This window comes from Lottia gigantea (genome assembly GCF_000327385.1).
Source record: "Lottia gigantea unplaced genomic scaffold LOTGIsca_20, whole genome shotgun sequence".
Lineage (NCBI taxonomy): Eukaryota > Metazoa > Mollusca > Gastropoda > Lottiidae > Lottia > Lottia gigantea.
This window is the reverse complement of record NW_008708401.1, coordinates 884,179-897,137: the sequence shown is the minus strand read 5'-3', so window position 1 is coordinate 897,137 and position 12,959 is coordinate 884,179. Positions and strand designations below refer to the sequence as shown.

The following is a 12,959-nucleotide window of genomic DNA, read 5'->3' as shown; positions in this document are numbered from 1 at the left end:
GCAAACCTCCGAAAATGGTGAACCATGCGAACCATGACCTTTACACTCTTGTTGACCGTGCTTGACAAAAAAATTGTGCGGAAGGGCATCGTACAGCGTGATCCATCGGGCTATATTGAATATTCCACTGGGAAAAAGATTTCCTTATCAAAAAGCCCGCAAATTAATTAATTAACATCACGTTTCCGTAGTACTGGCTCAGAAAGAAAATACTCAGATATCAGGCAAATGTTAAATGTGTGACACTGACCTATAAAAGGCTATCCGACTTAATCTACGCCTACATTTTCAAAAATTAATTAATATGTTGGGTTCTTCCGGGTTTTGTTTTTGAAATAAAGAAAACCAAGGGCGCTTAACTACGACTTAAACGATAAACGAGAGCTGATCACGCAATAATAAGAAATTAACAAAATGCTAAAGAGCAAAAACTGAAGAAACAATTATCATATATTTTCTCTCGTTTATGATAAAGTTTATAAAAATAAACGTGAAAAATCTTAGGATAAATTGTAACAGTGAAAAACTGTCCTTGTTTTCTTCATGCTCTAGGGCTTTTGATGTAGGTAAAACTAAAAATAAGGGAATTATTGTCGAATAAGTGCTCTCAAATATGTAGGGGATTTTGGGACTTGAGGCCTGTCTTATTATTTTCGGGTCATTTTGTTCCTTATGTTAAAATTGGGTTCGTAAATCCATATGTGTCCAATTTCCGTAAAAAATGTATTTAACATACGACTTGAAGAAAGAATGTCGAAATCTAGGTGTCTGTATTAAGCAGGTTCCGTGACAGCTTCGAACAAAATCTGATGCAGAGTGAAAGACGAATGCCCAACTCCTTTTCTTTGAGGCTTGGAATTTATTTTTTTCTCGTCGATATTGCTCTAATACATACTACAGGTAGGAACAATATCCCTGGCTATAACATTGATTGTCGTACACTTGATAATTCGGTAAGAAACTCTTTTAAAAGGTTGTTAGATGCTTGCATGTCGAATATCACTTGGTGCTAAGTATGATGTTTAAATACCACTACTCCGAAAAACGAAAATACCTTCGGAAATGAACTGATTTTCGTATTACCATTTATAATTTGTGACAAAAAAGATATATATATCTTTTCTGCATCATCGAAACCGACCGAAGAGAAATTTATCTGAAAAGACTTTAGTTTTTGATAGTTTAACTTTTTGTTAATGTGCAAAAGCAATTTTCAGAGAGCCACTGTATATTACGTTATTTTGAATGTTCGTTTCTTTATAAATATAATGTAGCAGCAAATACTCACAAAGTTAATGAAACCTGATTATTCTTCAGGCTAAACGGTTGCATTTTTGATTGAAAGGGTAAGGATTAAAAACAAGTCCTTGTAAACAAGTTTTCCAAACACGGATAACTAATTCTGTAATACGTTTACCATTTATGAATAGATGCCTAATTGGAATCAAGGATAAATTAAATAACTTTCGCATTAAGCAATTAAGCATCAATAACAAGAATACAAACTTTCAAGAAATTTGTCTCAGATCTCCTGAACGAAATTACACTTTCTCTTTTATTTTGAAGTTAATGTTATCTGAATAAAATTTTCTGCTCATCTGGACAATGTTTCTCAAAGTATCGTAGATAAACGTATGAGCGAAAACTTTATAAATTCACTATTTGATAACCTCAAAAATAACGTTTTTCTTCACTTAACGTACAAGTTTAATCGTTCGAATTTCGAGAAACGGGCTACAGACGTACAAATCCTGCTCTAGGCAAACCTGGGTATAAAGCTTCTTTGAGGAAACTGAACCAACCTTTAAGTCATATCCTTTGGAGCGCTTATTTTGTCTCTGAGGTATTTTTGACTAATTCTGTTCTTATAGAACTTGCAATTAGGCATATTTGTACAATCTGACGTTCGAAGAGCTAAACATACAGAGAGATTTGAACCTTAAATATATTCTTTAGAAGGAAATTTATCTTGCCATCTTTATATGGTAAAAATTAATGCAAAACAGTTAAGCAGAAGTTCTTAGGTATATCCCTTAGTGAAACACGGCTTTAAAGGAAGCTTTCACCACAATGTAATAATACACATGTGGCATGAGTTTTTCAAGCAAGGCAAACCTCTGTTAAATTTGCAGCATCTTTGAAGAGAAATGAATGTTACTGCAATAAAATCGTTAGATTAAATCGCAATCGGCTAAAAAAAACTCAACTCACCTTTCCAGACTTCCAGTTCTGTTTATTTTCAGGAATCAAAATTCACAAGCAGATATATGCAGGGTCCCGTCACAAATTTGATCACCAAAATTAACTTGGTAGAAGCGTTGCCTTAGCTTGAATTAAAAATTATTTTCAATCGATCCACGATAGATATTGTCTTTATATGGTAGTTCTTGTCATAGTATAACACTTGTATAAAGTCTCCCCCTTCAATTCCCAAAGTTATCAAAGTCTCCTAATGCCAAGTATCTCGCAATATTCCAATAACGTGCACTTTTCACCACTGCGAACACGTGGGCACATGAAAGGGGTGGAGTTAACAAGTGTCAAATGAGATGATGGACGGAATAAGTTTTCTTTCCATCAATCAAATCAGGTGATTATTGATTCTAAGAAACATTAATTGTATTGTAAAGAAGGGAATCTAGAAAAATTGATCGAACCGGGGCGTTGCTGTAAGGAAGACATTAAACTCGAGAGATCGGAAGCCGCGGCGGAAACCTAGGCTAGAAAGCAAGTGATCTTTGATGGTGTTTTTCATCGATTCAAAGTAATTTATGACTAGGCAATAATAGTCATTATCATTTCTGTACCCGCTTTTTAACGACCGTCAACAGGAAGCCAAACTCCTGTTATTTTAAGTGAGACGAAATCATCATGTCTCCATGAATTGGTGTGATTTGATGTCGGGGATGAAATACACACCAATACCGTCTCATCAAATACTTCAACACCTAAATTAGACCGACTTCATTCAAAAGTTTAGTAGAATTTAGATCTCTGTTTCGGGGAAACAGCAATTGATGGAAAGTTCATCAATAATCTAACCAGCTTATTACTTAAGTCCTAAATTGTGTGCTACAGCAGACGGTGCGATGAAAACCCCCCGATTTAAAAGGTATAAACTTTAATTTCGGGTCAGTAAGGGACGCAGGTGCTCAATTTCAATGGTTTAAACCTAATATATGGGATATATATTATCCAAGGAAAATCGAAAAGACATAGAATGCAGTAAAGACATTTTCTTCTCTATAATATATGACAGACAACGTTCATGGATTAGAAATTTACGCGCATTATTTAGATGTTAACTTGATACCGATCTGGTGTAGTCTGCAAAACGCTTTTTACTACCAATACCTTCTATCATTAACACTAATCAGAGCCGTAACTTCATCAAGATAAATGGGACAAATGCTTCAGGCAAAACCGACAAAAAAGAAATTTTGTTTAAAAATTTAAAAAATATAAATAAGATATTCTCTTACTTATTTGATGTCTAAAGTTAAGATGGTTACGGTTTGAAGAACATATACTGAAAGCGTTGCGACTGACTAACTGACTTCAAAGACCACAGGATCTTGCCTCATAGAAAAAAGATCCCAGTTACGGCCCTGCTTAATAACCATTGCGTTTTCAGATTGAAACATTGTATACACCATTCTATAAAAGTTCTCAGTTCTGTGCCATAACCGGCAGACCCAATCATTACAGATACCCGACTCCCCTCCCAGTTACCTATTTGAGGCTCCCTTCGCTTCGCTGATATTGAAATTTCACGCCTATAATATTTGACAAAGTATAAATTTCTTTATCCACAAGATTAATTCGCAGCGTTAATATATCCATAAATATTCACGAGAAAAAAATTAATTTGGCCGCATCTTAATGAAAGTTTATGGAAGCGGGAAACGTGACCTACCTCAAGTACCTAAATATATATATAGAATTGGGCTCGGCATTTCCTGGCAACTCAACTGATAAAGGAAGGATTGAAATCATTTAACTTGAATTAACTAGATCGACTTTTGTATCCAAAGACACAATATCAGTAAAATCCAGATAAATCGTTTACTTCAGCATGTTCTGAGCAAAGATCAATTCAAGACAACTATCATTTCTAAAAGAAATCAAAGATATTGCCCCAATCGCATGCTTTATGACAATCGCAATCGTTACTTCTTTGTTAGTGGCGTCTTTTTTGATTTCAATAACATGTTCATTTCTTGTTTGTATCAAAGGTTGTGTGACCCTTTCTGGTTTATTCAGGTCTCGTTCTTATTGCGCAATATTTATCTATCAGCAAATGTTATACAGTAAATCCTGCTCATTGCGACTTTATTAAGCATTGCTAGTTTTCCTACATTAGCGAACCATTGGTAGCAGCTAATATTAGTAAAATTTCACACGAGGAAGTATATTAATTGTGTGAGTAAGTATTTCATAATGAAAAGTGGTATCTGATTGAAAACGCTAAATTACGAAAATGACCATTTATGTGTTGGACTTCTACAAATCTGATACGTCGAATGCTTGTTACAAGAACACCGATTTACCATATCATCTGTGCATGTGCAGAGTATTAAAAAATATTTAAAAATCCAAAACGCTGGCTTGTCGTATAGCATGCATCGCATCTTATGCTGCCAAAACGTGTTTGCGATACAAAATCAGAATAGCTAGTTCTAGACATGGGAGATTGACCTTCAATATAGAACTCTTGTTTTTTATGAGCAAAGTAAAGCAACCAAGAAGTCAACAACGGGGAAAAACAACTTTTTTTCGAAATCCAATTGCACAGACAACGTAAGTAATCAATAGCGGCAACAATTTGGTTAACTTTGCCTGCTGAACTGTAAATTACAGTACAGCACAATATGGTTTTTTAGCCTTTTAACATCTCTATTTAGTAGACCTCGAACAAAATCACAAATTAATCTAAGGCCATATTTACTTAAAGATAATAACATAAGCTTTTAAGGGTTCTTAGATTACGATTCACATGCAATCTTAATTATACGTGTGAGTTGTGCACATACAATGAATTACGAATTGTAACCATCCAACCTATTCAATTAACTTGTAGTTAGGCAAACAGCTCAATTTATTATTTTCTTTTCAATTTTTTATAAGGCTATTACCAATTTGAATCAGGAATTGAAATTTTGAGGGAATTTGGAGGTAATTTTGAGAGAATTTTGTTACGAAAATAGAAATCATTGATGAAGTAAACTATACATATACTGTGCTTAAAATACCTCCCCCATTGAAAACAATATAATTTAGTTGGCGACTTTACGAGAAGCTAATATTTCTATAGAATTACGAACAAAGAATCTTTAAAGTATGTTAAAATTAATTTAATTGAAATATATTGTGTCTGACTTATGTGGTTCATCCGACGTCGATGCCATTAGACGGTAAACTGAATGACTGTGGGCTGTGTATAGCTGGTTTTTTGTCCAAGGCCATTCGGACAATAACCCAGTCTAGGAAGAAAACCGAAACATGAGTGCTAATTTGGACCAATCGACATTTTACGGAGGATGATTTTGGTCTTGAGAATATAAAAATACACTCAACTGTAAATCGCATAATCCCTTCAAATATATCACAAACTGGAGATATCATTTTCTACATTATTTCCAGATATCTCCCCTGACTGAGTATCGAATGGTAAGCTGTGATCACTATTACCAATAAGCTAAGCTAAATAATTACCTTTTTTAAAACTAAGGTACGATTGATCTCACGGATAATGAACCATGACTTATCAACTACCAAACCAACAGTACAAAGTCATCCAAATTGAACCAATTCAGCTACTACGACTACCCACAATTACCTAGTTGCGATAAAAGCATCAGCTGGAACCGAATGTACCTAGCTACCTACCTACCTGTGAACCATGATTCGTAGACATTGTTGATATTCATCAGTTACTACTATAACATTCCAACCTACAAACCGTATAATCAATGCGCACATTTGCGGAAAACAGATTTTGGTCCAACCTACTGCATCTTTTGAAAGTTAGTAAATAATCCATAACATCTTTAGACTTGAATCAACGCTTTTGCCAAACACAAAAAGAGTGCGGTTTTCTGATTTTAAGGGGCTGCTTGTACAAGCTGCAAAATAACAAGTATCTTGAAAAAAATTGAGTCTTCCTTCAGGAACAAATTTAACAAGTTCTGTTAATATTCCACATGACCTTCGCCTGAATTGGGGATAATAGATTTAAGTAATCAAGTATGTTAGACCTAAATATGATATGAATCACAGTACTAGTATGACATATTATATAAGACATTTATAATAGTGTAAATAGTATATATAATAATTATTAATAATGACTTGAAAAACCTGAAATGCTATGATTAGTAATTATGGTACGTACATGTATACGACATTATTATGTAATAAAATTTTGAGGTGCGAACTCATTAATTAGAGGTTAGAATTGCCAGGAGATCTGCCAGTTAAACAGTGATTTTTGAAAATATCATTCTTATCTCACTCTGACACGGAAGTACATGTTTTATTACAACATGGTAGTTTTACAGAAGATAACGTGTCTGATATATGTCAGACCAATGGTTGTGGAATTACATACAGTATTTGGTACATTTTGAGGAGAGAATATCCCTGTACGACTACAAAATATTATCGCGGATCTCGTAGAAGATTCTTACTTGCCGATTTTATATCCATTCATTTGTATATCAAAGTGTGGCATGCACGTGTTTTTTTTATATAAATTGTATTGTATTGTGCATTGTATTATATACACTTGCCGCACAAATGCTAAGGGAATTCCCCTCGCTCCTTTCTTTACTACTAAAGTTTTACTGAATAGGATCTTACCACTATTTTACATAATATAGATTTATTTTGAAATAGACCAAATACATCGTTGCATTTTAATTGCATATTATTAAAACCTCGGAAAATATCAGACAGAAAGGATAACAATCAAAGCAAAGTTCAGAAATGGTATGAAAGTGAGCGTGAGTGCGACATGGCCAATGTTTTGGAATCCGGAGAGAAAAACACAACGGATAAACTTCACTTGTTAGTGTGATACTACGTCTTAGAATTAACATAAAATTTAAGAATTTTAAACTTGGCCAATAAGAGCCAGTAGATATACCTGGTGTCATAAATAACATAACAGGATCCTAGTAATTATCCATGAATATGCAATTAACTGTATTTCTTGACAGTCTAAAAATAAAGTCTGTCTAAAAATATAATTGTTTTGGAATTGAAATTAAACAGACAATGACATTTGAATGAATTATCCCTAGACGAATAGAGCAGTTAAATAATTGACATATTTACCATTTTATGCTCAGAATGTGGACCATCTTTTAAAAACGAAATGAATTTATCTATTACTATTATCATCTGATAAACCTGAATTTCAAGAGTTCGCATCATAACTTTTCAGAATGCCCATCTGACGCTTAGTTTGTGGATAATAAAATAACTGATTTGAATGTATGTTAATCAGTCCATATTAAGCTTTTAAATAACAGAAGAAGTTCAGTGGAACATATTCGGGTAAACATTTTGGTTTCAGAAACCACCTCTTCAAATGGACATAACAGTCTCAAACTTGGTCAATAAGTATATTTATTCATGTGTTGGACGATATATCTATTAAACTAAATAATTATTGTAACACGCTTCTAAACATGTTTAAAAATTACTCAGTTTAATGAAGTATGACTCAGTTTTATGGATTTATTGGATTATAGAGAGATTCTGTTGTATAGGTATGACACCAGCTAAGTCCACTGATGAACAAAGACATATTTTAACCAAGTTTTTAACAATTCAATTTGTTGGTCATCCCAAGAATAAGTATATCTTTAAAGTACTTTAAATGACGTAAATAGTAATAATTCAAATGGTTAAAGTTGTAGTATGAAGGTGGTAGTTATTTTAGTTCGTGGCCTGATGAATGTTAAAAAAGAAAATAACTTTTGGATTATTGATCACATATTTTTGTGTCTCCCCGTTTTATCTTTCGCTTCTTTTTAACAATTTTTTTTTGTATAAAGGCTGCTTAGTTAATTATTCATACTGCTTATTTATTTCTCTTGGCTGGTTATGTTTTTTCTTAGACAGCTAAGTTATTTAGTATATATTTTTTTTATTTATTTTTCTTATATTTCATGATTATTGCAACCATTTATATACGACTGCAGTTCAATTCATAAAAAAGTCGAATACTTTGAATCACAAGTAGACCTCCGCCCACCTTTAAAGATAACTCCACAAGTGAAAATCGAAAAGAGAAGTTAAAGCAAGTTTCTTAGCAAAAAATTCCACGATTCAACACACACACTAATACTAGTTCAAAATGGAGTACAAATGTAAAACCCGAATTCACACGAATTTCACAGCATGTCATCGTTAATTGGAAACAACTTTTGACGTGCACTGTACTTCTATATGCAAGTATCAAATCGCAAACTCTTAACTTGGACATTATGGATTTTCGGCTTGTGTGTGTAAATTATGTCCTATTTATTTCTTGTCCATGATGCCAGAACAAACTACAGATCAACAAATATGTGCCTAGAGCAATATTGAATTGCTATTTTCTCTTCACTTATAGATTGCATTTAGTTGAGAGAAATATATTTTAAATAAGAAAAAAAATGAAAGACAAAGAAAGATGGTGTTGAAAAGAAGGAAGAATGTGACTTTAGAAAATGGTTTACAAGAGGTTTTTGCTCTCTGATAACTATGATTATTAAAACTGATTGCTCAAATCAATAAGGCTCCGCGTTTGCCTCGCGGGATTATCAACGAATGGTAGTTTTCATAGCAATTTACTGCGGACTTTCCTTCTCCTCTTTCCGGTTTATATTTCCTTCTAACTACCAATTTTCTCTGATTGCTGTAGAAGAAAAATGGAACATATAGCGTCTGTACATTTAAAATCCTACTGTCAATTTTACGGGGAATATAATTCTTTGATTTTTATCAATGTACATAAATAAATTAGCTTATGTAGGAGTTAAAATAATTCTGTTTTTATGTGAACATTTCTTAATTCTGCATGTGAACAACATTTAAAAGGTCAAATCAACAGCTTCCGCCGACTAATTTTCCATATTATTTCATATCGTAATTCTAGATTACAAATTTATCCCCCTACAATATCACACCCAAGTTGTTTACGATCCATGTTTAAATCAAATCTGACAAAAGTTTTCATTTGTTTCAATTGAACTCACATAGCTAAACAGCTATCGTTGATGTCTTTACTGGAAAAACTACTACTGTCCAACAACATTGCATTATGCCGATTATTTTTGTATCAATTGAAATACCATCTCAAATTATATTGAAATTCAAAGATTGTTTTCGGGTTGATGACAATGAAAAAGACATGAAATATGAGCGCCTATTCACTTTTAACTTCAGGGAGGGAAGTGTGTTTATTTCATATGAAAATTAACCAAACCAGTAGACATTCAAAGACAAATGGCATTCAAATGAAATAATCGGACATTTTTTGAGATTGTCAAAATGTTCGTGTAAGAATTAACGATTTGTAACGTCATGACATTCTTTTGTTCCGCATCATCTTCGAAATAAACTTCGTGATTATTCGTTGATTAACATTTTCTGGAATCCACCCGAGACCATTTCAAAACAGATCATCCCACTCTATTATAACATTGTTCGTCTTAATCGTATTGTTCTCAATTTAATGAGGATTATTCAAGGAATTGTTTACTTTTTTAAATTTAACATCTGGCCATCCCACAGAAAAACTAAAAGACTATTGATATAGACATTTGAGAATAGAATGAATAGCGACATTCTTAGACATAATTCCTATAACAATGAATGCTTTCAGGGATCAATGACCAAACAGCATATTATAAGCCGATTACAAAATTATTGAGAAGTGAAAAACATTCTTATAAATAACAATCCGTGCTTGGAATTACTATGCATAAAATTGATAATCTTTGTCTTTTTAAGCGTTCATTGATAGAGTTTAATAACTTTTACGTCATGTGTGGTAAAGCGACCTTAACGACATTGCAATACAGGGCACTTGATTTGTTAATAAAAGAATGAAATAAAAATTTAAGTGAAAAACATTCCTATGCTTGGAATTACTATGAATAATATTTATAACCTTTGTCCTCTTTTTAGCGTTAAAGATGGGTTCCCGTATTTTCAATTATGAAAATGCTAATACTTATATGAATAGAAAGTAGTGTTCTAATGACTTGGAAAAATACCAGTTTGTCTCACATATGTCTATAAATAATCCATAATTAGCTAAATTAGAAGAGAATTACCAACAGAATTTCAATGAGTGTCCGATCAAGAAAAGTCAATAAGTATTTTTTTGTTTATCCAGACTGTTCATACCTGAACATTTATGATTTGTTAAAATTCTTAATCATATGCAATAAGATCATTATGATATGATTAACAATTACATGATAATTCATTAGACACCTATTAATCAAATATTTAATTTGACACCAAAAAATAAGGAAAACCTTTAAATGAGGGAGTTTAGATATTACGTGTGATATAGCAATGTTAGTGACCAAGTGGTTTCTGTCAAAAAAAGCTTGTTAATATCTGAATCAAATTTGAAGATTTTTCGATATTTCTTTTCAATTCTTTTGAATTAAATGTAAACTATATTAGTGTTATTTATGAATTAGTCAATTCTCCGATGAGATGTGAACAAGACCTACAATTCGGGAGATACAAAAGACTATTATATTATTTCTAAATCTTAAGTTACATGTATTATCCTTGTAAAATATGGTTATACAACCAGAACATATCGTAATGTGGCCTAATTTGAAAACAAGGATATTGTGACTGCGTATACAGTCTTTGGTAAATATTATCAAAGAATAACAAGGAGTCGCGACATCATTTCTTACGCACTCGCTCTAGCGGATTGTGAAATTTTATCAATATTTTTTTCTCCATCCTTCCCAGAAATTTACTTTGAAATTGGCAACTCGCTGTTTCGTATTATGCACAAATTGTACATAGGTTGTGTTCGACAACGCTTGAAATATTTTGACAATTCTTTGTTTATAATTGTGTCTGAGAATGTAATATTTCACACTAAAACAATAATAGTGAAACAATACGCGCAAATTCGTGCCACGCCTACACTTACTGCCGAACGGAAACTCGCGATGGCTTACGAACAGCACAGAACCTTGCGTTGGCAAGCTAGCAACAGCAACGTATTGTAAAATAGTGTTTCACAATATATACGCTGGAGCAAACTTGAAACACTGAAACACGTGAAAGCAAACTAGCAACACAGATGCACATGGTGGCAAATGAGCAACACAGAAACACGTGGTGGCAAACAAGAAACAGACACACACAGTGACAAACTAGCAACAGACACACGCAATGGCAAAAGAGCAACAGATACACACACGGGGGAAAAATTAGCAACAGATACCTACAGTGACAGACTAGCAACAAATTCACACAGTGGGGGACTAGCAACAGATACACACAGTGGCAGACTTGCAACAGATACACACAGTAGCAGACTAGCAACAGATTCACACAGTGGCAGACTAGCAACAGATACACACAGTGGCAGACTAGCAACAGATACACACAGTGGCAGACTAGCAACAGATACACACAGTGGCAGACTAGCAACAGATACACGCAGTGACAGACTAGCAACAGATACACACAGTGGCAGACTAGCAACAGATACCCACAGTGACAGACTAGCAACAGATTCACACAGTGGCAGACTACCAACAGATAAACACAGTGGCAGACTAGCAACAGATACACACAGTGGCAGACTAGCAACAGATACACACAGTGGCAGAATAGCAACAGATACACACAGTGGCAGACTAGCAACAGATACACACAGAGGGAGACTAGCAACAGATACACACAGTGGCAGACTAGCAACAGATACACACAGTGTCAGACTAGCAACAGATACACACTGTGGTATTGTGTATCAAACTCGACCAGTTAATGATGATGACATCGTCGCAGCTTTTGAAGGAATGGTCTTCTGGGTACATATACAAATACTAAATGTGTATTAAATCTCTTTCAACATTAATTTTTAAAAACGATTATCTGATAAACTGGTCAGTTTACCCAATTATTATCAGTTGTTGATGCACTTTAATATCATTTCTGTACAGGTGTGTCAACACGCCGCTACTTAATAAAACTTGTTAGAATTCTCCATAATGTATGTTAGTATTTAATAGACAGATGAGATGTTGATCAATGATATAAAAGATTGATTCAGTTGACTACAAGAGTCTTTTTTGTAATTTCTAAATTATCTTCATTATCAATTCCACTTGAACGTAACCATCTCGAAGGTTTAAAGGCGTCGTACCAAGTGTCCATTTATCGTCAGCTCAAATGTATAATGGAGTATGACTTCCTAGTAAAAAGCAGATAAGGCTGTAAAATGACGGACAACACCATGCAGTGTGCAATGGATCAATTCTATCGAGAGGGCATAGACTACTCTTTCGATTTTCTACTGCCGAGGGATCCGCATGTAGTGAACGGAGATTCAGTTTATTTACCAAAACCAACGATATGCTGCTTTTCCCCATGTCAGTCCCTCCTACCTGTACCACTGAGCGGTAAACCGGGTTGATATACTACAAGGTGTTATCTCGAGCATGACTGGAAGCACAACTTGTATCATTAGGTTAGCAAACAAGCGTCTAACTCGCTTATAAATCGTGGGTTCTCGATATCTTAAGTACAATGGACAATGGCAGGGAAATGAGGCTGAAATAACACAACGAAAAGTATAAAAAAAAACTTTGTTAAATTTGTAAGTAGTTTCATTATTTACTCGTTAAATTTCCATTAATATTAAATGTATCATTTTTACGATTCTTGCGTACTATAGTACTACAGTATACGTATTTCAA

The 12,959-nt window shown here is 33.7% G+C and overlaps 1 protein-coding gene across 1 annotated transcript; it reads left to right on the top strand.

Moving 5' to 3' along the window:
• Window positions 1-11,495: 11,495 nt before the first annotated feature.
• On the top strand, window positions 11,496-11,996 carry LOTGIDRAFT_75510 (hypothetical protein; the record flags this gene model as incomplete). Its single annotated transcript, XM_009053591.1, has 1 exon — window positions 11,496-11,996. A coding segment is annotated over one exon (501 nt), but the record flags the coding sequence as incomplete, so codon positions are not given.
• Window positions 11,997-12,959: the final 963 nt, after the last annotated feature.